Source organism: Notechis scutatus, chromosome 1 (assembly GCF_049901735.1).
Source record: "Notechis scutatus isolate UNSWTSFEM ecotype Mainland chromosome 1, rNotScu1.2, whole genome shotgun sequence".
In the NCBI taxonomy this organism is placed as follows: domain Eukaryota; kingdom Metazoa; phylum Chordata; class Lepidosauria; order Squamata; family Elapidae; genus Notechis; species Notechis scutatus.
The window spans coordinates 39,727,309-39,755,301 of NC_142009.1; the positions used below are offsets into that span (position 1 = coordinate 39,727,309).

The following is a 27,993-nucleotide window of genomic DNA, read 5'->3' on the forward strand; positions in this document are numbered from 1 at the left end:
GTGAGCTTGACCACTTTGTATCCTGGACCCATGTCCCCCCTGGTTGGTTAAAGCCTCCCAGGAGATGGCATGTGGCTGAGTCCAAGCAGGGTCTAAGTCTACATGGAAGGAAGGAAGCAGTGGGGTGCCACAAGGTTCCGTCTTAGGCCCAGTACTCTTCAATATCTTCATTAACAACTTAGACGAGGGAATAGAAGGGGAACTTACCAAATTTGCAGATGATACTAAGCTGGTAGGAATAGCTAACACCCAAGAAGATAGGCTCAAGATCCAGATGGATCTTGACAGACTAGAACACTGGGCTGTATCTAACAAAATGAAATTCAATGCAGAGAAAAGTAAAGTTCTACACTTAGGCAAGAGAAACCAAAAGTACACATATAGACTGGATGAAACCAGGCTCAATAACAGTAACTGTGAGAGGGATCTTGGAGTCTTAGTGGACAACCAGCTAAATATGAGCCAGCAGTGTGCAGCAGCAGCCAAAAAAGCTAATGCAATCCTAAATTGTATTAACAGAGGGATACAATCAAGATCAAGTGAGGTACTAATACCACTCCATAAAGCCTTAGTAAGACCACACCTAGAGTAGTGCATCCAGTTTTGCTCACCACATTATAAAAAAGATGTTGAGACTCTAGAAAAAGTACAGAGAAGAGCAACCAGGATGATTAGGGGACTGGAAACTAAAACATACAATGAACAGGAACTGGGCTTGGCTAGTCTAGTAAAGAGAAGGACCAGAGGAGACATGATAGAGGTCTTCCAATATCTGAGGGGCTGCCACAGGGAGGAAGGGGTCAAGCTATTTTCTAAAGTGCCTGTAGGTCAGACAAGGAATAATGGATGGAAAGGAGAGATTTAACCTGGAAATAAGGAGAAACTTTCTGACAGTGAGAACAATTAACCAATGGAACAGCTTGCCCTCGGAAGTTGTGGGAGCGCCATCACTTGAGACTTTCAAAAAGAGATTGGACTGCCATTTGTCAGAAATGGTGTAGGGTCTCCCGCTTGGGCGAGGGGTTGGACTAGGTGACCTACAAGGTCCCTTCCAACTCTGATTATCTGTTATCTGTTATCACAGTAGCTAATGTTTCTTTGCAGGAGGAGGTACTTGAAGGATGCATGTTATACCCCCTTCTGAAGAGGCCTTCCTTGGACATAGCTGTGTTAAATAAATTTCTTCCAATCTCCAATTTTCCCTTTGGGGGGAAGTTTATTGAGAGGGTGGTTGGGTGCAGAGAAGCAGATAATCTGGGGCCCTTTTCAACCTAGGTTCAAGCTGGGGTATAGCATTGATTACATTTGCTGTTGACCTTTGAAGGACCTGGGGTGGGGGTGATGCAACTGCCCTAGCTCTTCTGGATCTCTTAGTAACTTTCAGTACCATCCACAATGGTATCCTTCTGGTCATGCTCTGAGAGTTGGGAGCGGGAGGCACCATTTTGTGGTGATTCTCATCCTTTCTCTATGACTGGTTCCAATCTGTGTTGATGGGTGAGGAAAAGTCAAACCCAAGGCCCTGCAGTGTGAGATGCCTCAGGGCTTGGTCTTTCCTCCATCCTCTTTAACATCTACTTGAAACCACTGGGTGAAGTCATCCGACAGCACAGATATGATATCATCATATGCTAATGATACCCAATTATATATATATTACCCCAGACCAGGTAGGTAATGCTGTTGTGGTGTATCCAAGTACCTGGAGGCTGTAAGGCTCTGGATAAGGATGATGAACCAACTTTGGCTCAACTTAATACGGAGTGGCATTGGGTTTTTGGCCCCACATCCTTTCTTAAATTTATTCTGGACATAAATAAACACATTTTACAATTTTGCTGCCACTGCCTCAAATAAATTATGTCTAGCTCATCTCCATTCTTGTGTGTGTATATGTGTGTGGGGCGGGGGGTTTACTAATTACCAGTAAATGGAATATTCTAACTCATTCTATTGATTTCTGTGTCTCCCAGAACTAAAAGGACAAGCATCTCAGAATGTATGTTTGGTGGTTCCAGGAGAATATGTTATTGTGCTGCACTGTAAGTGATCCGGCACAGAATCCAAATAAAGAAATGTGTATTGTATTGTTACATGAATATTTTATGTTTTCAGAGTTATAATTTTGTATAATAATTTATCCTGCCCATAACACTCTGATTCCCCCTTTATGTACCTTGGCGGGGGGGGGGGGAGGCAGGAGGACAGAAAACGCTGCAGTTTATTTGCTCCCACCAGATGGTACTATAACTTCAGTACCAAGATTCCCAAGGTTGACGGTCTGACTTAAAATTACAGGGATAAAAAGTGGACTAGGGAAGTAAACAGCACAGGAGTAAAAGAGAAACTGACACACGGTGCACTCATTCTGCATTGCTTTTTCATGGGTGGAAAAATGAAAGACTGTTTTCTATTTTGAAAATGCAGTTTTCCTAATTAGTAGTAGTTATCAGTTTCATAACAGCCTCTTTCTCATGGAATAGAGAAAGTGAGTTTTATTTTATTTTTTCCTCTCAGGGCCCCTTCCACTGTTAAAAATTATGAAGGACTCTAAGAGCTCTTCTAAGTATGGGTTATATATCAATGTTTACCTTATTAAGAAATTAAATTGACACTTTTGCTGCCACTACCACTTCTGATTATTGTTTGATGGGATTGTAATATTGTATTATTTTTCAACATGACTACAAAAACAAAATGAGCAGAAAATATGACGTCCAGGATTTTAATCAGGTAGGATTTCAATGTGTATCACAGATTCTGATTATCTCACTCCTCTTCTACGCTCAAAGAAGGTTTAAAAATATCACTTCCTGATTCATATGGAAATGATTTTTGATCCAAAAGAAAGAACATCCCTGAATCTAGATTCAAGCTCTAGAACTCCTCACATGCTGACCAAGTTGCTAATGTCAGCTTTAATACTCTTCTGGATAAAATCAGAAGCCACAAAAGGGAAGAGCTTAGAGAATATCCACATGGAAGTTTAAAGTTAGATAAAGCTATACAGGACAAAAATAATGATTTGGTAAACAGTATTAAAAACATGACTTTGAGATGTGTGGGATCCAAAACTCTTGTCCGATCATAACACTAAAAATGCAGCATCCTGCTTTATATATGCAATTAATAGACTAGATTTAGGAAACCAAAGATATTGAGATTTCCTTTTCTTCATATTTTAACATGGTAAGCTATAACCAATTCATATCTAAATCTTGAAAACACCTCTTTGAAAAAAATGTTCAGAGCCATAGAAAGACCCAGCAGTGAACTAATTGATAGCTGTTTCAGATCTTAAACAAGGGCCCACAAAATCATATGCTACCACCAAAGGAATTTTGTTTCTTCCAATACTGCTGTAGATAGCACCTGGGTAATCAGAGGGTTCAGTAAGATTATGTACAACAAATCTCCATGTCATCAGGTAATATAAAACACCTGCTGTTTCCATGTCTTCAGTGGGAAAACAAAAGTAAAATGTCAACAATTTTTTTTGAAGTGAAAGACAAACTGGTAACAGGCAAACCAAAATGTTTGACAAAAAAACATTCTCCAAGGAAGGAACCTTTTTCCTACTTACAGGTTTATTCAACTCAGCCTGTTGTGAGGCCTTGAATGGTTTTAAGTGGCAAAAGGAGAAGTTGGCTTATGCTGGAAGGATGCTTGTTGCATGGAAAAATAAGGTTTTGTCCTATTTTGACGCATCGCTGTTACTGCAAGTCACGCAATTATCAAGTTGAGAATGTGCTGATTTTGAAAAAGGCTAATGATAGCTTGACCAATCACTGTTTTTCAAAATATGTACTGTATTTGAACTCCCAGAAAGATAAGAGGCTCTGAATCATCTTGTTATTGCAATCTGCTTTCCAGATCCCGAAATTCCTTCCATCTGTTGTCTCTAGAACATAAGAATAGCATTTTGGTTTGCCTTCCTTGAATATTGGCATAAGTCTCCAGAGAAGAAACTCTTTGAAATTTGGAAAAATTTCTGAACAAGATATGGTTAGTATGGTAATAAGTCCACTGCAGATTTCAAAGGTAAAACTTTGTCCAAGAAACCTATCGGTCCTGATTATCAATCCCTGTCAAATAATTTGGACAGTAGCACTGAGATGAACACATACTGATCAGCATATATTAAAAAATACTGAACCCCATATGTAGAAAATGGTACAATGCTATATTTTAATATTTATTGAGGTTGGACAAAAGTATGGTGTTTCCCAATTAGAAATTATTGTATTAAGAGGTTGTCCAAATTCACTGGTCTACAAGGAAAAAGCCTTGGAAATTAGCTTAATTTTACCAGAATTGGGTCACTAATAAATGAAAATTAAGTCCTGAGTATTAATTGGCTCTGGTTTCCAAGATACAGTTTCAGGTCAAAATTGCATCAAAATAATTCATAATGACGAGGGGGATTCTCCATAATTTTTCTGCAAAATGTGATATAGCAATGAGAATGGTGCCACACCAATCAAAATCAGTTTTTGCATGAAAAACTAACAAGCTCTAACATCAGATTAAACTTCAAGATTTCATCTTTATTCGGTATCTAAAGTGTGCTTTTTGGCTTTTTTCTTGTGAACTGCAGCAGGATCATCCCTGGGGAGATAAAAAGAAAAATTTATACACTTCTATGTGGTACCATTTTCATTGTTCTACCATACTTTGTCGATAATCAAAATACGTAAAATTAATACATTTTATCTCAGAGGCTGATAATTTCCCAAAATTTGTAGACCAGTGATATCAGAGATCATTCTTTCTCACCGTTAAGCTCAGGAGGAACTCATTTGGTTTCCTGAAGAAGCTAGAAAATTGAGAGGGAGGACTAAGTGTTGGAAGTGAGCCATCTTACAATAAATTCTGAGTAATTTCCTGTGGTAATTAGTTGTGGAACACGCAGGTATTCTCACCTATTCAGGGAAGTTGATGCATGACTGATTCCATACAGAACTTGCAGTAGTATACACTAGTTTACCTTTTCACATGTAGAATAGTTCTCCAGTAAGTCCTCTTTTAACTATAAAGAATATTCAGCAAGTACCAAACTGCATCACATCTATTGCTCAAATGTTGATAATACTTTCAGCATCAAACCATTCTTCTGTGAGCAGCAAGGCCTGAGAGTTGATACAAAATAATGAAGAATTTGAACATAATCTATTATGCACCTCTGAGAACACATGCATTTATTATTTGAGTCCAAAATCTGATGTGTATCTACAGTGTAAGTCATCTCCCACATGAATAATTTAGAATCCTTTAATATTTTTACCTCCTTTGTGGAAAAAGCTATGGAAAGATTTGACCTGAGGCTCATGTCTTGGTTGATTCATCCCAAAATGATCTTGTTCTCTTGAGATCTGGGAACAGGTTTAACAGCTGAACAGATACATGAGAAGAAGCTCTTGAAGCATTTGAAATCCCAGGACAACTGGTAAGGCCTTTTCCTTGTCTTTGGTTTCCACTTAAATTTCCTCAAATAATGTATCATAGAATAACTTGTCTTGTTGAATGACCTCAAATGTACTGCAGCTTTAAATTGGAATCAATATTTTATTTCAGCCAGAAGTTTCTATACACTGTGCAAGTATACGATGGTGGGGTGACAGCCAGTCTCATTGACTAAGTTTTCTTTTACCTTTTTCTGAGGATAAAGGTGACTATGAGGTCTCAGAGAAGCCTGGAAGTGGGGAGACTGCTAAGAGACCTTCAGCAAAGAAATCAATGTAGAAAGGGATCTCCTTGAGCCCTGCTCTCTTATTTGAATGGTCATCAGCCAAGACTGTTTTTCCAGCCCTAGTGTTTTTATCAGTGATAGACAGTCAGTGACTGTGAAGGGAGCAAAGAAGTGAAGGCAACAGGGGGATATCCATGACTGAGGAAACTTCCCCTCTTACAAGCAGCTGCAAAGAGCATGAATCAAGCCCAGATAGCCTTATTCATGTAATTCAACTGAAAAATTTGATATGATGATTGTCTGCCCAAATGAGGCTCTGTCTTCACTAATGGCTCAGTTCCCTGAAATAATATATGAAAACAAGATCCATGCATGAACTATGTTCCTTAAGTGTAGTCCACTGGGTCTGCAGTAGATTACTCCCTCAGAAATGGAGGGGAGCACTCATGGAAGGACCTTCCCCTTGGGGCTTATATTGTACAAGTCTCACAGAACCTTCTGGAGTGATCTTCTGAGGCATCCAAGAATCAAGATAGACTAAATTCCTTTCATTCTGTTTTCCTCCTCTCACATACAGTACTAGATAGTAGAGCTGCTCTCTTTGTATGGCCACCATAGTCAGGCAGAAGAGGAACAGAAGAAAGCTTTCTTCTCCAATAAGTGTATTAGGTGCAATTCAGAATACAATGGGAAGAACAACCCCAAGAATACTTTTCTGCACTGTGGGAAAACAGAATTAGATCTCATTTACATAAAAAGTGTTGCTTTTGTTATTAACAGTGTGTTCTTACTTTAAAAGATACAGCATAATTCCCTTTCACCAAAAAATCTAAATGGAACAAGCATTAGAGCTAAAAGACATTTCTCTGCTATATCCATTCATATTCAGTGTCAGAAATACTCTATGTATATTTAAATTGTGTACATACTAATTTTATGTCATTTTATTACATAAATAATACATATATACATTTTAAAAGGATTATTCCTCCCACAGCAGAAAAACCACACTGGCGTAAATGGATTTTCCTACAGAAAAGTGTATACACACATACACACACACACACACATACAAAATATCTGAATATTTTGGTGCATTTCCTTCCAATACTTTTGAATTAGCATGACTAAATGCGTAGATAAAATGTTCTTTCTTTGTTGTAGCGTTTCCAATATTTGTGATTGTATAATTTCTTTTGAACTTGTCAACCATTGATGAAGTACACCATACCAATTTTCCTCCAAATCATAGCTTAGAGTAAATGTTATTGATTTTTCCCCATAAACCTATTATTCTATTGTGATTATTTCTTTGAAATTTGCATCCACTTTATCATATAATTTTTAATTTGTTTTGCCTCCATGTCATATTTCAATAAGAATATATCCCCTAATAGAATGTCTTGATTATGTTAAAATATTCTACATTCTGCCCTTTTTCTCAAGATCCCTTCTTTCTTGAGATCAGTTTTTATTTTTCCAGCAATCAACCATGGTGAATGTTTACCTTCACAGAACAATTCTTACTATGGGTTTAGTCTGTTTTCCAAGTCTGAGTACAACATATTAGCATATGTGATTAAATCCTTCTTGCTGTAGTTGTCTTCAAAATTAAAGGCATCTGACAATGTATGCTAATGGTGAAATTACCAGACGTATCCTTATTTTTAGATGATTCTATATTTTTTAACAAACTTTGCGTTATCATATGCTCTTTCACATACTTCTCTTGTTTCTTCACACCATAAATATCTATGAAATCCATTGACTAAATCAGTTCCTACTACAATTGATATTCTGCTGTTTAAGGATTTTATCTATTCTGTTATCCACAATGAACAGCTCACTTGATAATTCAAATCCACCTCCTTCTTTTGAGTCTTGTAAAATTTGAATCTTACTTGTTTATATTCCCTGTATTTAGTATCTGCAGCAAGAATAAACATGTGTGAAATGAAATGTGCTGTTACAGTTTTATTCCAAAAAGAGTTACATGAAACAAAAATAACATGTGGAACAGTTAAAATTAATCAGAATGCAAGCAATATAAATTAAAACTGATTTCCCAAATATTCAGTACATATACCTCAAGATTGAAAATAGTGATGAGTCCTCTTCCCAAATGTGTCAAATGTCTAAATAATAAATTTTAAAAATAAGTTCAAAATAGCCCAAAGGGTAAGCTGATTGTATTAGTTATAGCTGTTTTCTCATAAAGCCAAGTGCAATCCATTCCACACTCCTTAAGTAAATTCTAGCTCATCTGGTAGAACAAAAGAACATTTTGCTTTTCATGTTCATATGAAAGACCTTGTTCTTCAGCTTTTATGAAAAACAAATGAAGACTTTTTTTCTAATCTAACATATGTTCTTGTTGGAGATTCAAAAAAAGCCCAATGGCAAAATATTACAAAGCAAAACAATTTTCACCAAAAGCCCAAAGGAAAGGAACAGTTCAAATTATTGCAGTGCTTCCCCTACATTAACAACTTTGGAAGGAAGCAACGGATTAGCCCTTTATTTTTGCCAACAGCACTACCCTAAAAATATCTATGTTATATTCTAGTAAATAATTTCCCACACATGTACTTTTAAGTAGCAAAAGAACATATTGAAATACTTACTTACAATGTAAAAGGTTCAATTTACAGTAAAATCTCTAAGTTCACCACTGAATCCACCAATAAATATAGTTGGGCCTGCCTTTTTTAGTGAAAGTTGGAAGATTAAACAAAATTATACAGACAGATTTTATCTATGTTTTATGATTCTAGACAACATCAAAAGTTGAAACATTTGGATGCTAACATGAAAATGATTTGTGATCAGCTGACTTTGAAGTCATATAAAATATGGTTATTTTCAATATAGTATGTCCTTTGGGTTGAAAGGCAGAAGGTTGTTTAGGAATATACAAAAGTACAAGTACAATTTACTGCAGTTTGTTAACCCAAATATATTTTCCCACCAATTACATGGCAGTTGCAGTGCATAGTTGTATTACCTCAGGAAAAGGTAAGTCTGCCTTAGGGAGTTGCAAGCTATAACTGTGTTCAGTTTATTTCCCCACAAACTCTGAAACAGAACCAACTTATAGTATTACCTTTATAATGTTATAGTTAATATATTAAATGTTTAGAAAGCAAACTGACAATTATGTACCTAAACTTTTTATATGACAATTTGAAAATTATATACTGAAATCTTCCAACATTGCTTTACTGCATTTAAATTATCCTGCTTACATTAAAATAGTTCTCACAACCTCAAAAAGAATCCAAATTACTTGTCTCTTCTACTGTATGTCACAATCTCCACTCTTATTGGGATCTTCTCCCTCAAGTCTAATCCATTTCTTCTCAATTTCAACCTGTAGTATGAAAGCAAAAGAAATGGGATTAAGAAAAGTTTATATTATTAGTGGCATTCCTATCTAATTGTGTTTTAAGAAACAGCTGGTCTTTTTATTGAAATAAAATATAAATTGAATATTAAGAGAACACGGGATAAATATACAGAATAAAAGAAAACATGTTGCTGTGATACTGACTTAAGACCATCATCCCATCTCATTCAAAATATAAATAGTAGCATCCATCCAGTGTAACACCAGCAGAAATTTGCATGGTCCACTTCACTTGTTTTACACAATCAATAGATTGCCTATATTATAAATAAGTAAATATAATAACAGTAAGTATTTAGGATAAAAAATTAATGAGTTTTGAAAGCAGTCACAGAACAATATTATTAAATCTAAAACTTACAGAAAAATAAAAATGGGGTTTTCTGAGCTATAGATGGGTTGTCTTAGTTGAATGAGCCCACTGACACAATCTTTTCTGCCATAATATAGAGAGAACAAGGGTTTTGAGGCTTGTTCAGAAGAATAGACCTCTTTGCTTGCTATCGTCCTTTAGTGATTTAAAATTTAAAGGCACGCATAAAGCAAAACTTATATTAGTCTATGTGCATGATCATGCCAACTGGCTGTTTCATGCCATTCTATATGAATCTATAATGGTTACCACTTTCTTGTTTAAAACATATTGTCTTGTCTCGGTCATGACCTGCAGTAAGCAGAGAGGCAAGTCTTAAATCATGACTTGTTTCACGTTTATTTATTTTTTGGCTGAAATAATAAAAAGTTGTGGGCAGATCATGTGATAAGCAGTTGCTCTGGTAGATGATATGGGAAGTTTTAAGACAGAGACAACCCCGGAAAGATTTGTGCAGCTGGAAAAATAAGGCAGTTGATTATAACAGGATGCACTGACAACTAAAGCTACATTTTATATGTTATCCAAACGCAAGCATTATGCTAGTGCTGGATAAGGTTCCACAGAATGGTAGTTACATCATCAGATGCAAGCCTTAGCAAAAGACATACAGTGAAATAAATTTCAATATGATTATGGTAATTGTGGGTTGACATTTGGTTAAGCAGGAGCAGAAAGACATTACCTGGCAATTATAACATGCTTTCTGAATCACATGTTTCTGAGGCTGTACATCCCTATCAATTCCCCATGATTTCACTTCAGTTCCTGAGGCACATGCATCAGACACAACGAACTGCACCACAGCAAAAGGGCACCAGTCAGAAGGGATTTCTTGATCTGAGCCAAGTTCTAGTTTGAAAGACAAACTGTGCAGATGATCTGGATCTTGGAAGGAAAGAAGGGGAAATATTATAGCAACGCTCTACGAAGACAGCTAGCTTAGAGAACAATCAAGCTATTGAAGTTTTTGGAAGGACTGGGTAATGCAATAGGATAGTTAAGTAATTTGACAGGAAACAACAATAATGAAGGGCCACTAAATGGAAGTCCACTGGAATATTTGCTCCAGTCTTAAAATTGGATCTGTACCATTTTTAGCCAAAACATAATATAACACTAGCAAATAAAATTCAACTTTTTTGGGCAATCATAACAAACACAGAAGAGCCCAGCATATCAAATACTTGATATCAAAGTATGAACTACTACTTGCCATCTTACCAGAGGTGGTATTCAGCAGGTTCTGACCAGTTCTGGAGAACCGGTAGCAGAAATTTTGAGTAGTTCGGAAAAATCAGCAAATACCACCTCTGACTGGAGATTTTATAGTTTCCGTCCCCTGCCACGCCCGCCAAGCCACGCCCACAGAACCGGTATTAAAAAAATTTGAATCCCACCACTGCGTCTTACATTAAGCTAAACATAAAACTATTCATTCTTTTGCATATATTTGAAGACATACAGTAATGTAGCTATCTGATAATATTTCAAATTTATATAGCTACCTCAATATACATTTTCTAGACGAACCTGTTATTCTATTCTATTCTATTTTTGTTTTTCAAGGCTAATGTATATTTAGCCACTGTATTTAGAAATTATTCGTGTAACTGCTATGGGGAGAAGTGTACTTGGATCGAACTCTTAAAATAGAATAGAATATAGAATAGAATTCTTTATTGGCCAAGTGTGGTTGGACGCACAAGGAATTTGTCTTGGTGCAAACATTCTCAGTATACATAAAAGATACATTTGTCAAGAATCAAAAGGTATAATACTTAATGATAGTCATAGGGTACAATAAGCAATCAAATCATACTAGGAAACAGTCAATATAGATCATAAGGATGCAAGCGACAAAGTTACAGTCATATAGTCACAAGTGGGAGGGGATGGGTGATAAGGAGTGATGAGAAAATTAACAGTAATAGTAGTGCAGACTTTGTAATAGTTGAACAGTGTTGAGGGAATTATTTGTTTAGCAGAGTGATATAAATACAGTAAAAGATTTCCCCAAAGGACAAATTCTAATGTAACTCTAGGGCCCTTTAAAAAGAAATGTATAAAACAAGTTTGTCAATCAACATTGGTGTTATTAAATATACAAAGTTGTGAACTGGCAAGTTTTATATTTTGCATAGGTGAATAGAATAGTTCAGAATTTGAGATTAAACAAGCAGAAGCAGTTATATACATTCAAAACATAGCCCTACTTGCACTAAAATGGTACCTACTATATATTGTCATACTAATAGTAATGAGAAACAATTTTAAGTTTTTAATTTTTTTAAAAAGTAATGGAAATATGCTAGCCAGAATGAAATAGGCATGATCTTCCACTATATCATCTATTTTATTTACTGGACCATTAATTCTGCCACTAATATCTTATTTCTGTCGTATTAACAAACTACAGAAATAATTCAATTCAATTATCTTTCAACATTTATATAAACTAATTTTATAAAAATTATTTACTTGCGTTTTTATCTGGTAGTCTGTCAATTTTCCACACAATAGCTCTATAGGCACTTTCATACTTGGCTGTTCCAACTGAGACATGAATAATGGAGTCAGATTCAAGCTCATTTAAAGAGCCAAGGCAAGTTCTTCTGTTCATTTTTGCTTTCAGGGATCTCTGTCTTTGGAGGTTCATAGTCCAAAGAGTTTTGTTCCATTGTGAGGGAACAGGAAAGTGAACCATTACATTCTCACAGTGTTTTGTAGGGTATGAATATGCTGAAGACACGTTTATGAAAGCTTGCAGTTCAACATAAGCTCCTTGAACAACTAACAAGGCTTTGATAGAAAATGGAAGATCTGATCCATTATATTGTGTCCTATAACGCATTAGTTCTACTCTACAGCCATCTGGTGGTGTAAATTTAATTATTCTTGATTGCTCAAATTCTTGTTTCTTCACACATTGATGAAAGTGATAGTTGTTAATTTTGATCAATTTTTTCTTATTGTCTGACTCAAAATAATGTTCATTCCTCTTTTGAAGCTCCAAGTCATTTAGTGTCATAAAGCATTCAGAATTGCCATTCAAAAAGTTTAATGAATAAATATGAGTTATGACAGCAGTTTCAGTTAATCTGTCTTCTGCTTTACTAATTGTCCCCCAAAAATTATCCACTATTTCCAAGATCATTTCTTGTTCTTCATAGTGTCTCTTTGATTTTGAAATAGCAGGAAGCTTCATTAACTCTTCCTCAACTATCATTAGGAAGTCAGTGAAGTCACCGTAATCAGTTGTTCCTAATTTCAGCATCTGTTCGATCTCTGCTTCATGAACCACTTCAGTTTTAGGGTACTTCTTCTTCTCTATATATGTCACATATTCAATTTTTACCGTATGAATTTTCCCAGAGATACTGCAGTTCTCTAACTTTGGTTCTGAAAGCCTGCAATATGGATGCAGCTGGAATTCTTTGAAAGGTTTTTCAAGACCTTTTTCATAATACATTTGTAGGATTCCTCCTGGTAAAATTCTAAGGTAAATAGGACCCCACTGCCTTGATGACATCATATTTTTCTTTTCAGGAATCCTCAGCATGAAAGGCCAGCCATCTTTTCTCTGACTGCTAAAGAGACTGCTTGGAATAAATGAAGAAAGGCCATCTCTAGTGCATATACATGGAATGGGTCTCAAAGTTCTTTCATTGTTTGAAGTTTCTGTTTTCAAGTGTTCAAGCCTCTCACATATATAATTGAATGAACCCTGGTTTAAGCTTTTCTGATCTGGCCAGCTTTTCTTCCCTTTAAAAGAACAATCTCTTTCAAAATCTGACTCTTTTTCATGTACATGAAAGCTGGACAAGGACCCAGTAGATGAATCTTCTGACCAAAATGGATTGGAGAAAGCAGACTCACTTGAAACATTCTGAAAAAAGGCTTGAGAGTCTAAGGAATTTTCCAATTTCTTTGAGTTTTCCTGATGCATAACTTGTGCACCATGTATTGGTTTCAGAGTGGAGAACTCTGAACTGTGCACAGGCTGAGATATTCCAGTCAGTTTTTGAGAAGGTGGTTCAATCAGTGGGAGATGATTAACATTGGATGACAATTCTGGAATAGGACTAAGAAAATGAGTTCCCGATTTAGGAAAGCAAGGACTGACAGGATAGTCTCTGGTGGGTGTACAGAGTGGAGAATTACTGGGGGGATCAGGGCTATAGAAGTAATCACTTTTAGGAGATGAGAGAGAAGTACAGGTGATGGAGGACAATTGGTTTGAAAAATCTTGCATTTTAGGCAGTGTGAGTTTAAGCCCATTTGGTCTGCAAACGTTATCATTTTCTCTTGACCTCTGAGGAGACTGGGATTCATCTTCAAAAGTAACCCAGGTTGCAGTATTTGCAGTAAACATCTTGCTGTTGAAATCTGGAAAAACTGAGTAAAAGTTTCATTTGTAATTCATCTGTTAAAAAAAAAAAAAAAGAAATGAGTAAAAAAAATACTAATATTTTTATTTCAATCTGTAATTTTCAGGTTCAGAGACGTGAATTATTAGAAATGAACACTTAATACCATTAGACAAAAAAATCCATAGTGTGTGTTTAAAAATACCTTTTATCAATAAATCCATTCAGTATGCAATTGCTAAAGACTAGATAAAGGAACTGGAGATCCCCATTTTATCTAAATTCTCTTAAACATCTACCTTTATAAACATTTAAAACAGTTAAATCAATATTTTCAATATATCTCTGATTATGGCTTATTCAAAAGGAACAACAAAATCAGACTTAATTATCCTATTGCATTTGTATAAAAAAAGAATCAGTAAATCATAATGGTTTTGGAGATGAATAGTGCGGCATTAAAAGTTACATTTTTCAATTATCCTAAAGGTTTTATGTTCTGGGAAAAAGTAAGAATATACATTTGATAATATAATATAATTTGATTTAAGATATTTTTTAAAAAAAACACATGAAAATTGAGAGCCAGACAACAGAATTGGTTTCTTGCAGCTCTTCTTACTGCTAAAAGAAAACATGTATGGCCCAATTATTCCAAGGATTGAAGACAGAGGTGGTATTCAGCAGGTTCTGACCAGTTCTGGAGAACCGGTAGCGGAAATTTTGAGTAGTTCAGAGAACCGGCAAATACCACCTCTGACTGGCCCTGCCCTCATCTATTCTCTGCCTCCCTAGTCCCAGCTGATCGGCTGGGTCTTCTTTTGTTGCACTGCACAGGAGAATGCAGCTGGAAAGCAGGTTAGTGGGGTGGGGAGGGAATGGAGATTTTACAGTATCCTTCCCATGCCACGCCCACCAAGCCACACCCACAGAACTGGTAGTAAAAAAATTTGAATCCCACCACTGATTGAAGATATGATGTTATTTGCCACTTATTAAAAGTTGCTTATAGACATGAATTATATATGGATTGTAAAAATACAATATAGTTTATACACATATACATTTCCTAGAGGAGCTTATAAATATAAAAAGAAAAAATAATTATCCTCTTTATATTGGAATATTGCCTCAAGAAGGAAGCAAGACTTATAACAGTGATACAGCACTTGGTCATAAGAATGAAACAATGAAAATACAATAATATTCTACTTAGATGTAAATTAGCATGCCTCTGTTAGAATTGTAAATTTGTACAATTGTACAATTCAGTAAATCAAATACAAATCAAAAACTTGATGTTTTTGTTACTGACTTAAAAATTCCTGATTTGAATAAGTCCAATAAACTCCAATTCGTTGATCTTTTGCACACACGTCTGAAAATATAGTTCATAAACATAATTACCATAACACTTATTGTCAACTAATGCAAACTTTCCATTTTTTGAAGACTATAGAATTCAAATTTACAATAAGAGAAACAAATAAGTAGTGAAAATATTACTGAATATTTTAAATAGGATATAAATAGAAAAGGGTGCATGATAGCTCATATTCATATGTTTATTGTGAATATTTGAGTCCTGCTCCTCTGCATACTATTACTTTTAAGAATTCGCTCTAATTATGCACATAAGTGTAATCTTACTTTTTAATGGCTGAATATTCTATTAAACGTAGCAGTATATCAGTTTCCTGCTATTTTTAATTGCAGTACATTGTTATTTGTTTTCTGGTTTGCTGTAAATAAGTTTCTACTTTATGTACATTGTAATAAAACATTTTGCTTTGTTTACTATGAAATTGATAATCTGAATTTTCATTTTATTTCAGCCATTAGCAAAGCAAAAGTATATTTGACAGGATGATTTTATCACAAGTCTCCAAACACAAACCAGGATAGTCCGTACTTCCACAAGACTTTAAATGCAAGAACTTCTTTGCTTCCTGCAAAGAATCCCACCTCTGAGGGCTGGCTTAAGGAAGGGGCCATCAGCTTGCAGCCTTACTCCTGAGTCACCCATGCTGCAGCAGCTATTCTTTCCTTCGAACGGCTCCTCCGGGTCCTCTGCATCAGTGCTGCCAGCCTCCACAAGCTCTGAAGGCAGCACTCCACTCTCTGATAGTCCTGGCCCATTCCTACATCACCCGAAGGCCCCTCATCTGAGTCCTCACTGTCTGAGACCTCAGCTGTCCGCATCTGCTGCCGGCAAACCACAACACTTACAACCATTCATTTAGTGTCCATTTGAAGTTACAACCACACTACAAAAAGTGACTTTTGGCCATTTTTCATACTTACAACTGTTGCCAACATCCTCAGGTTCTGCTGCTTGGTAACTGGTTCATACTTACGATGGTTGCAGTGTCCTGGGATCACATGATCACCTTTTGCGACCTTCTGACAAGCAAAGTCAATGGGGTAATCCATGTTCACTTACCCATATTACTAACTTAACAATGCGATAATTCATTTAACAAATGTGGTAAGAAAGGTCATAAAATGTGGTAAAACTCACAAACAAATGTTTCAGAAACATAAACTTTGGGCTCAATTGTAGTCATAAGTCAAGGACTATCTGTACAATGGCTATCTAAACTGTATTCCCTATCTTTCAATTAGAAATATAGTACTGGGGATTGAAGTTAGCCAATTGTATATGCAAATCTGATACAGATTTTTTTTAGCAACAGTTTGCTTTGTTCCAAACGCTCAAGATTCAGAGGAACAGAATTCTTTTCTGTTATTATATGAAAAAGACTGGACGTTTACATGCATGTATTAAGTAAGAATGAAATGCCAGTCAGCTTGGAATTTCCTGTTAGTCTGATTTACATTCCAAATATTACTTAAGTTCAACTTCTGCACTATGCAATGGCTGACAAACTATTTTTATTTTTTTTCCTTACCACAACTATTTATACAGAGAACTAATGCCATATTTTTCTTTTTTTTTTTTTAAAACAAGTTTTATTAAAAGTTTCAACAACAAACAAATCATTACATATTGAATCTTTCCCTGTTTTTCTACAATAATTTCCCCAATATTCTCATAAAACACAAACAAACACAAACAAACATAAAAAAAATCTTTTAGTAAAGTACCTTGGCCCCAGTTACCTCTCTTTGCATGGGCTAAAATAATAACACATATCACTCTTCACATTTCTATCTTATTTAATCCATCTTAATTAAATCATTAAATTTGTATCTTTTGCCCATTCATTTATCCCTCTATCTCTTCTTATAATAAAAGAAAAAATTTCTCCTGAAATCACTAATCAGAGTATGATGCCTTTCTATCCTCCCCCTAAGTTAGTAAAATTAACATTCAACATAACAAATACCCAATTTGGTTCTGCTTGGTACATTCTATCCACCAAAAATGTTTAAATACATTGTATCCTCCTTTCCTTCGATATTTTATTACATTTTAAAAATCAATCATTAATAAAAACTTCAACATTTTAATTTCTTATTAAATCTTAAAGCATTCTAATTTACTATTTCAAATATAAATATTACACTACCATCTTCTGTACCTTAGCAGAATCTTTCTTACAGAAAATTATATTTCATCCTTTATCTCTAAAAAAATCCTCTTCTCCCATCCAATTTTAAAGCTTTGAGGCTTTTCTCCGCCTTTCCCTTTCTTTCTTCCCCCACCAAATCTTCCTACCCCCTTCTTCTTCTAACCTCTGCCTTGCTGGGATCCCTTCTCTGTTGCATTCCTTTTTCTCTTGTTTGTTATCATTATATTTACTTTGCATCATGTTTTTCTCTTTCTCAAATGTTTTTTTAGATCTTAAGTCCTTCATTTTCCTTGCTCTCTTCCTTCCTTCTTCCTTAGATAAGTTTTGGGATTCAATGAAGATGGCGTCTTCGTCTCTTCCTTGTTGTTCTTCTTCCATTTCCATCTGTTCCATTGTCTGTTGGTAATTGACCAGCGCCATTTCTAGAAATAGAAAAGCTTTTTCCATGCCATCTTTGCAGATTGCTTTTGTTTGCTCATATTCATCCCTCAGGTCTTCAAAAAGGAAAGCCATTATAAATAAGTCTTTTCTTTTCTTTATTCCTCTTTCTTCTTACACCAACCAAATATTCCGAGAGAAAGGCAAAACAATCCCAAAATCCACAATCCTCAATAAATCCAAGCAAGCCAAAATTCCCCTTCCTCTTCCAGGGTGGTATCAAACAAATAAAAAAAAGAATCCAAGTCTATATTTTAAAGCCTTATTAAGATTGTATTTCTGTCCTCAAGTCTTCAAGGCATCTCTCCAACAAGATCCAAATTTATATATTTTCTTTATCCTCTCCTTCCGGCTTAATTCCGTCGGGAGGAGAGTAAACTTTCCCTTCAGCACCTCAAAACAGCCGCTTTTTTTCTCTTGTGGAAGAAATCATCAGAAAACCATCTTTTCCAGGAATTAAATTAAATAAATCTCAAAGCCCTGGGTCGACCAAGAAGAACTTTTACTTTCAATAACTTTCTCTTCTTCCTCCTGCGCATACTTGCCCGGCTGTCAACTTCTTTGTGGCGGCCATTACGGACCGCCGCTGCACTCCCTGGTAACAGGGGGTTCTGCCGCCAGGGAGGGGTCTGCAACACCCCAAACCCTTCCTCCGGATCCCCTTACCTTCAGCTACCCCTGCAGGGCAGCCTTGCTCCGCACCGTCCGGTCGGAGCCCCAAAACGGCTAGCGGCAGGGATCGCGCAGCTTCGCGAATCCCTACCGCTCGCGAAGCCGACAAACCGGAAACAACCAACTAATGCCATATTTTTCATAAAAAATTGAAAAAAGACAAAAACATTTCTTAAAGTAGAAACATACCAGGGATCTCTTTGACTCAATTTCCCAAACAATGCACACATTTCCATTTTTTCTCACTTTATAAATATTGTTATTCTCAAGTAACTGATTACCATCATTAGAGCGTCTTGATTTCAAATAACACTGTTTTTTACTTTAAAAGAAAATCCATCCATATACATTATTTGATATTTTTGTAACAACAGATATATTAATAAATCCTTCTGAAGAATAGAAATAGGTTAAAAAAATCAGGACCACAGAAGCCAAACAAGATGTGATATAGAATATTTTCTCCATCATTTTTAAACATAATGCTTGTAGAAATTGAATAAATAATTAGTTAAAAGCAATCACAGAGATCCTGAGATCCAAAAATCCATGGTACTAGAAGATGTGATTTAACTTTTTCAGCTCAACTAATTCAATCCATAAACCATGCAGAGTTGCTGGAGATGGGCCAGCATATAAATTTAATAAATCCCTAATTTAAAGTAATTTTCTTGAAAATTTGTACAGTATGTAAGCATTATACATGTATAGCGTTAGTTAGGAAAAAACAATAGGAAGAGGTAGCCATATTACTCCAGTATTATTTAAATATAAATGAGGGCCCAACCTCAGTTTTAACAATACTAATTTAATGATGGTACTGCAATTACCGTATTTGCCGGGCGTATAAGACGACTGGGCGTATAAGACGACCCCCAACATTTCCACTCAAAATATAGAGTTTGTTATATACTCGCCCGTATAAGACTACCCCTCTTCCACACACCTTCCACTTTTGCACTTTTTTTTTTTTTGACGCACTTTTCTGCTTTGGACAATTTTGAAATGAGCTAATCCAATTTTGAACCAAGAATATGCCAATAGCTATGGAGTTTAGAAATGAGTTTTAAAAATATTTTTCATTGCTTACCATTAAGCGTAAAATATGTTGTAAATAAAATGAGAACACAGGAAACGTTCTCTTCTTAATACAGCTGATCTCTCTCTCTCTCTCTCTCTCTCTCTCACACACACACACACACACACACACACAAAAACCCGGACACTGAAAAAGGCTGCCAAGGAACAGTATATTCAATGCCTTCTCTTTAATCAAGAAACAAGGAATTCCTTAGAATCTTTTTTTTTTCCCCAAGTGGCCCTCTTTAAAAAAAAAAAATGGAGGTAACACTTTCATTCAAAAAGTCTTCCAGTATCTGGAGTCGCTCAGACATATTGAAGTGAGGCAGGAGAGTAAGTGAAATTTGAAATGATCCAGCTACAGTTTTCTTCCCCTCCCGCCCGAAGGCCATTATCTCCACGTCAAAACGAACGAGGGGAGGCAAAGAAGCCAAACACGCTAAAAAGGATCTCTTTATTTTCCTACACAAGGTCACACCTACTTTTCCGCATTCAAAGGACAACCTCTCCTCACCACCACCACACACACACACACACTCCAATACCCACAAACAATGTTCTGGGCATTAATCACCATTGCTACATTAACCTGGTAAATTTATACCCTGCCCCCCCAGTGTTGCTTTGACGGCAGGATTTCACACAGCGGGCGCCGCCGCTCTCTTCTCCGCTCTCCCACCGTTCGCAAATGTTGGAAGCACCGTAAAACCTGATAACCCACCCGGGGCTCCCCATCCTTAACCTACAGCCGCCCGCATGCAAACCTGCGTGCAAAAAGAAAAAGAAAAAGAAAAGTACGCCGCACGTGAGGATCTTCGAATCCTCCCTCCCCACACCGCTAAGGAAGGAAGAGGGGGAAAGGTTATGCAGCACGTGGCGAGTGACACCCGCCACACACACACACACACACACACACACACACACACACACACACACACACACCGCCCCCAGCCTCCCTCCCGGCTGCAACTCAAGCTCAAGTGGGAGTCGAGTCCTCCCGGCGTATAAGACGACCCCCACTTGGAGGCATGTTTTTCAGGGCAAAAAAGTCGTCTTATACGCCGGCAAATACGGTAAATGGGTAATGTCTGAGATATTTAAACAAAGTTAGCAAATATTAAAAACCAAGTTAATGTTTTGAGGAAGAGAGTTTCAAAACCCAACAAAATTTTCCAAAACTTTATCCCTCTATTTATGAAGTTTATTTTTATTTCTTTATTCATTTTTATAGCCACACATTTCAACACAGTGACTCTGGGTAGCTAACAATTATAAAAACTATTTAAACACATACAAAAATAAATTAAATACAAAAAGCAGCCGAGATATAGAATCTCATCTATAATAAGAACTGTAGAACGTATTAGACAAAATAAATACAGGTAGTCCTCAACATATGACCACAATTGAGCCAAAAATTTATGTTGTTAAGTGAGAAATTTGTTAAGTGAGTTTGTTCCATTTTACAACATTTGTAAAATGAATCACTGCAGTTCTTAAATTTGTAACACAGTTGTTAGGTGAATTGGTTTCCCCATTGACTCTGCTTGTCAGAAGGGTGCAAAAGGAGATCACATGACTCCAGGATGCTGCAACAGTCATAAATAGGAGTCAGTTATCAAGCATCCAAATGACCATAGGGATGCTGCAATGGTCGTATGTGTGAAAAATGGTAAGTCACTTTTTTCAGCGCCGTTGCAACTTTGAACAGTCACTAAATGAACTGTTGTAAATTGAGGCCTACCTGCATAGTTGCATAACTGCTTAAATTGCACAATACTAGCAAATAGCTTGCAGTTTTTTTGGTGCCTAATTCAAACACTGAAATGGGAAAAAAAGAGGGTGCATAAATCCAGAGAACTTACCTTAGATTTTATCCTCATTTCCAAAAGCATTTTCTTAATACTGTATACTATATTATATTATATTTGTATAATAATGTGTGTGTGATTATATAATTATATTAGTGTAATATAATATAAAATTACAAGCAAACATTTTATGAACATTTTCAAACTGACTTCAGAAGGGATCGTGGCACTTGTGATCATACTGCAAATCTCAATATCAAAAGAATATCTACATCTATTGAAGTCTGTTGGCTACAAGAAATCCTTTAATTTTGTCAATCATGACAAGCTTTGGAGTGCACTAGAAGTGCTGGGAGTGCCAACATATCTGGTCAGGCTGATGCAGTCACTGTGCACAAATCAGGAAGCCACTGTGTAAACACCATATGGTGACATTGACTAGCTCAAGATAAAGAGGTATGGCAAGGTTGCATTTTTTTTAGCTTTCTTATTTAACCTATATGCTGAAGTGGTCAAGAGGAAACTGAAGAATCAAAAATTAAGGACTGGAGGAAGAAACATCAGCAACAGTCGACCTGCTGATGACAAACTTTCCTCTCAGAAAACAAAGTAGGTCTGAAACATCTGATTATTTTTTTTAAAAAAGCAAGAAAGCTGGCCTCTTTTTGAACATCAAGATCAAATTCATGATCACTGAAAGGAATGGAAATGTCAAAATAAAAATTAATGATAAAGAGATCAAATGTGTGCAAGAATTCATTTTCCTAGGATCATGCATTGATCAAGGCAATAAATGAAGTCCATGTAAGGCATCCAGAAAGTATCCATGATATCAAATCAGCAATAAGCATAGATTTAGTAGGGAAAAGCAAGGACGTGAGTCTGGCAACGAAATGCAGATTAGTCCACACTATTGTGTTCCCCATTAGTCTCCATAATTGCAAAAGCAGGACAATGAAAAAACTGGACAGGAGAAATGTTGATTTGTTCAAGTCGTGGTATTGAAGAAGATTCCTGTGCATTCCTTGGACAGCAAAGATGACAAACAACCAAATACTAGAGCATATAAAGCCAGACATATTGCTGGAAGGCAGAATCACAAAATCCCGCCTTACTTATTTTATCCATATCATCCACTGAAAGTCACTAGAAAAGGCAGTTATGCCCAGAATGGTCAATGATAAAAGGAAATAAGGCTATCAAAAAAAAACATGGTGGTTAGACACCATCAAAGCCAACTGCTAGAGCAGAAAACAACTAAAAGAAACTGTACAAATTCAGAAAATGTGGAAAGAGTTGGTCCATAGAATCACTGATAATCAGATATGATTGAACAGATAGCATCATCATCATCATCATTATAATCTATAAACATTCTTGAGGATTATTTATGAAAATATATCTGCCTAGTTCTTGCCTCATCTACAACTTGTGAGAGCTACAGGAACCCATAAAAAGCAATGTACGAATAGTCATCGATTTATGACTGGTCACTTAGCAACTGTTTGAAATTATGGACCTACCTTGGGGCTACTTACAACACAGATTTAAAGTTCTAATGGTCACTGACCCCTATAGTCACATGGTTAAACATCAGATGCTTGGTAACACAATCATATTTATGGCTATTTGCAGCCTCCTACAGTCACATGACACTGAGCTTCTGACAAGGGCAAACTAACTGTGCCTGCCTCAAGCTGAAGAAGCTTCTTGGATGAGAAATGAAACGTCTTCAAAGAAAAAACAGAAAGTCCAATTGCCTCTTGAAAAAGGACCTTTGGGACAACCATGACCTGGATGACTGAGAATCTCCATAGACATTTAAGTGTGCCTGAATTTACCATCTGTTCAGAAACCAGACACTTCCCTTTTTCAAAATTACAATTTAAATGATACTTCCTACACACATTTCTCTAAAACTTTTTAAAATGAAATATTAATGAATCTCAAGGGTAGTCCAAAACTCTTTCTTAGATATTACACGTCTATGCAGTTTACATTGGCAAAAGTTATATGAATTTGCTTTTTCTTGGCTCTTTTGTGGTTTTTGCCCAGATTCTTGCATAATAAGTACTGGGAAGAAAATATAAGTTGCTAGCCATCCCAAAGTTTTGCCAAGCACCACTTCAAGGCATAGTGGGATGAAAAACATCATGTATTTGTCAGATAGCAAAGCTATAATAAGCATTTGGGAAAAGGCTGCCACAAACATTGAAAAGCAGAAATAAATATCAGTACTGTAGTTCAAAAATCCAAGCAGTACCTAATAATAAAGCTGATTTAAAAACAAGGAAATTGGCAACTGTGTAGGAATGTTGAACCGCAGCAAAATACAGTCATATTTTCCAACCCTTCTGACTGTATTAACACAAGAAATCACGTCTGGCAATAGAAAATGCTGGCACTTTCAATTTCAGCAATTTGCAAAAACAAAATAAAAAACCTTCATGCCAAGTCTTTGTCCTTTCCTCATTAGCAAAACATCCTCCATTGTTATTGTATCAAGAATTAACTAATATTTAAGCAATCAAGGCTATTATAATGCATTTGAAGAACATAAAATTTCCAGAACCTCTTTTTTCTGCAGCATAGCCACTATGTTCCTGCAAAACTTTGCAATGGCATCCATTACATTGTGGTTTGGTTATTTATTCCAGTTGAGAATTTAGGCCCAAGATTTGTAACTTGATAATCAGAAATTGGCTTTGTGTATCCACAAAATTGTTTCTTCACCAGCCCAGCCCAACACTGTGTTACCATTTTCTGTGAGACAGAATAAAACTAAATTTAAAAGTTTGCATACTACAAGTTATAAAAGTCACATTTAGAAAAAAAAAAATAAACCTAGGATATCATTCAATTCATAATGTAATCAAGAACAGTGCAAGATTTCAATTAAAATTGAATTGATTTACTCTAGTTGGATCTGCATTTGCTTCACTATAAGATTATTCATGGTATATTTAATGTTGCAACAAAAACTACTCCCACAAATGTCTTACCTTGTTCCACCAGCCCAGAATTCTTCAAAAGAAGTCCCTCCTATTATGGTTGATAAATGGAATGTACAGTGATAACATATTTCTAGCTATTAAATATTGGAGGGAACAGATTGTACCTCTTACATTTGAGGCAGGATGTAAATCTATTTTTGCAAAATTTTATTTCCCAGTACATTTTATGTTGTTTTCTACTACTGTATTATTGGGTCCCCTTTCCCCTCCCCACAAAATAATTGTTTCTTATGAAATAGTCAGCTCTTTGCAACCTAATGAGTGTATTCTCTTTAATAACCCAGATTATTCCCCTTTCATCTAGATCAGAGATGAGGAACTAGGGCCCCTTTATGACTTATGGACTTTAACTCCCAGAATTCCTGAGCCAGCATGGTTCCCCATCTGATCTAAATCAAAAATACAAGAAGCAAAGTTAAAAGATAAACTGAGAAAGAGGTTTTCCTCTTGAAATCCATCAGTATTTCAAATATCCTATCGACCTTTGAATCTATCAATGCCTAAAGGAATAAATATTTTATTTAAAAGACTAGTGAGACAACTTTCTTAGAAACTACACACACACATCCACAAGCATCAAAGAAAGATAAAAGCAGAAAACAATAAGAACAGAAACCTGGCATCACAACCAATTCCCATCAATATAGCCAGTGGTAGGATTCAAATTTTTTTACTACCAGTTCTGTGGGCGTGGCATGGGAAGGATACTGTAAAATCTCCAGTCAGAGGTGGTATTTGCCAGTTCTCCGAACTACTCAAAATTTCCACTACTGGTTCTCCAGAACTGGTCAGAAGTAGCTGAATACCACCTCTGAATATAGCCAACACTAGCAACTTCAGGCACCAACTCACCCTGTCTGAGTACTTGGGGGAAGATCCAGGTTTTTATAGCTTTCTAGAAAATCAAGAGTGTGAGTGGATGCCAGATCATAAGGGGAAGAATTCCACAGAGCAAAGACTGCCAGGTCCCACTAGATGGCAAAAATTGTGGAATGGGACCTGGAGCATGACTACTCTATTTGAACTGGTGAGACAAGCAGATACCCTCAGGGAGTTTTTCAAATAACCTGGCACCAGGTCATGTAGAACTTTAAAGACAATAACCAGCAATACTGCAATTCTGAGCCAATTGCTAATTTCAAGGTGGTCTTCAATGGCAGCCCCATGGACAGCATGCTACAATAGTCAGCCAAGTGACCAAGGCATGAGTAACCATGAGCAAGTCCAGAAAAGGGGACAATTGGCGAACAAGATGAATCTATGCAAAGACTACTCTTGCATGGTCCTTGACAAGTCGTCATGTCTGTAGGAGATCTCCCAAATTGTCCAACCCTTCAAGTCCAGTATCGTTTCCACCATCTACAGTATAACATTACACATCAGCAAGCCATGAGAAGCCAAAAACAGGCTATTGCATCTTGCCAGGGTTGAGCCAGAGTCAAACCTTCCCCATCCAGACCTTCACAACTTCTAGGCACTGGGTCCGCACTGCAACAATATCAACTGCCCAGCCCAGGGTGCAGATATATAAGTGGATATTATCACCATATAGCACTGATTCAGAAATTCTCTGCAGGGATGACATCTGTGCATTTCTGTACTAATTGATGAGTTTAGGAATCAGAAATATTTTTAAAGCTGTTTATCACAGAAGGATATTGGGGGTTTCTTTTTGCCTTTCCGAAGTGGTCTATTCTGCAAATAGAGTACATTGCTACAGTTACCTATAACAGAAATAATGTGTCTCAATGAACAGATCCTAAGCAAATCTCAAAGAAAAACAATTTGATTTTTTGAAGACATTCTTGGATTAGAAATATGTTTTGCTAATATTTTAAAAAATTCCTAGACACCAGGTCAAATTATATTTAAATTCTTCAAAGTATCATGTTTTTAAACAAAAACAAAAAAATAGAAAACAAAAGGCACTCATTGTAAACATTCAGTATTTGATGTACAAGCATTTTTCTATTGAAAAAATAAAGACCAGGAATGCTGTATGCTTTTTACAGAACTATTTAAATTGTAGGCTGGTCCAGTTCCTTTTTGTGAATAACTATATCCCCATGGCAGCCATTTTGTGAAAGCCATGCCCTTATGGCAATTATTTTATGTTAGTGCCACTAAAACGTTTTCAGAATTTTCCATTACCTACGAGTTTAATAAATGGGATCAGGGTTTAATTTTTCATGTTCTAGTGACATTGATAAATGTTAATTTTGGACCACAGCCATTTTATCTTTCTGGACTGAAGCATGGAAACAAAAATTCAGAAGGCAACAAGATGTCCTCCAGATGTTCTGGACTACACTTTTCAAACCCCAACTGACCAGAATGTCAGTCTTATAGAACTGTTCTTCAAAACACACTTCAGCTACAGTATTATCTTTTAGCTCTTAGGATGAAATTCTGCCAATATTAGGGCCACAGCAGAGTTGGTGAATAACAAAGAGTAGTACTGTTCTAGATTTTACTGAAAATAAGAATGTTCAGGAACTAGAAATTAGGAAAGGCAAGAAGTAAACAAGCTGGTCATTTACATAGAAATAATTAGTTAAAGTTGCACTTATCTCTCCCATTACAAACGGTCATATTTGACCGTTCTGGTTAACAGAGAGAATAAGATGTACATCCTGAATCAAGAAGGATTTAAGTTACTATTTTCCAACTTCGCAGCTTTAAGATGCGTGGACTTCAACTCCCAGAATTCCTGCGGAAGCATCCTGGAAAACTCTGACTTTAAGTTAACAAGCATTTTTCCAAAGGAATCCGGTGCGACCAAGCCCAGAGGAAAAGGCTACTTTGTAGCAGCAGAGCAGTTTCTACGAAGTTAGCCTGGAGGACCCCTCCGCGCGTCCTCTTTGAAGGGGGGCTTTGCTGGGCTGGTCCCGCGGTCCTTCAGCACGAACGTGGCTGCCGCAGTTTCTGGATCAAGAGGCCACCAAGATCTCCGATACAGACGAAAAGGGGAAATATAATCTTGGGCTCAAAGCACAAGAAACAAGATTTCCCCCTAATTTTCAACAAAACTGCACACACACCCCCAAAAAACAACAACACTACCTTGAGGGAGCCACCCTAACCCCGCCCTCGGGTTTGCCCAGTTTAGTTGCCTCTTTCTCTCCCAATTCAGCTCGCCCATATAGACAAACACACAAACGGGGCGTCCTGCGCCCCCTTCTTACCGGCCTGAGTGTTGAACCCTCTGAGTTCCGCAAATCGGGTGCCGGCCGGAAAGTGGGAGAGCTTCTGCCGGCGAAAAAAGGAAGAGGAGGGAGAAATCAGAAGCTGCCTCCTTCACCTCCTCACCAGCTGGCCCGGTCCCAAGCTCCGACAACCCTCGGGCACCACAAGGTCTCCCGCGGCTGCCGACCTCCCCTCCGGCCAACCTGCCTTCGCCTGCCCGCGCTTCGCAACTGACGATCGAGCCTCGCTGCTCCCAGGCAAAGGCGAGCCTCGCGCGTTCCGCTAACTCCCGCGGGGCATCTTTAATCGACGTGGAGGGAGGCCAGCCTGGGCGAAGAGGAGGGTTACCAGCTAAACCCCGCCTGGCATGTTTGGGTCTCCATTCCCTGCGCAGGCGCTATAACTTTCAGCCGCATGG

At 36.9% G+C, this 27,993-nt stretch overlaps 1 protein-coding gene across 9 annotated transcripts; it reads right to left on the minus strand.

The window, feature by feature from the left end:
• Positions 1–2,711: 2,711 nt before the first annotated feature.
• On the minus strand, positions 2,712–27,966 carry STON1 (stonin 1). 9 transcript variants are annotated; one of them, XR_015748823.1, is made up of 7 exons: positions 27,575–27,966; positions 11,950–13,894; positions 10,154–10,356; positions 7,776–9,059; positions 4,923–5,129; positions 4,777–4,816; positions 4,175–4,608 (listed from the first exon to the last, which is right to left on the minus strand). XR_015748823.1 is itself a non-coding variant. In XM_026684822.2 (5 exons), the coding sequence occupies exons 3-5, from the start codon at positions 13,841–13,843 to the stop codon at positions 8,985–8,987; spliced, it is 2,172 nt and encodes a 723-aa protein (XP_026540607.2). In that variant the 5' UTR covers positions 13,844–13,894; positions 27,575–27,638; positions 27,779–27,966; the 3' UTR covers positions 7,644–8,984. The 9 variants fall into 9 exon arrangements, 1 of the variants encoding a protein (XP_026540607.2); XR_015748828.1 differs by lacking the exons at positions 4,175–4,608; positions 4,777–4,816 and adding an exon at positions 2,712–3,901 and having other exon boundaries at positions 4,988–5,129; XR_015748825.1 differs by lacking the exons at positions 4,175–4,608; positions 4,777–4,816 and adding an exon at positions 2,712–3,901.
• Positions 27,967–27,993: the final 27 nt, after the last annotated feature.

Excerpts from the sequence above, each read along its gene's own strand:
- STON1 (XM_026684822.2), bottom strand. The coding sequence starts at position 13,843 with ATGTTTACTGCAAATACTGCAACCTGGGTTACTTTTGAAGATGAATCC. Across the intron at positions 10,357-11,949 it reads ACTACCAGATAAAAACGCAA|ATCCAGATCATCTGCACAGT; the intron begins GTAAATAATTTT and ends TTTCCTTCCAAG. Across the intron at positions 9,060-10,153 it reads AAGCATGTTATAATTGCCAG|GTTGAAATTGAGAAGAAATG; the intron begins GTAATGTCTTTC and ends TTCATACTACAG.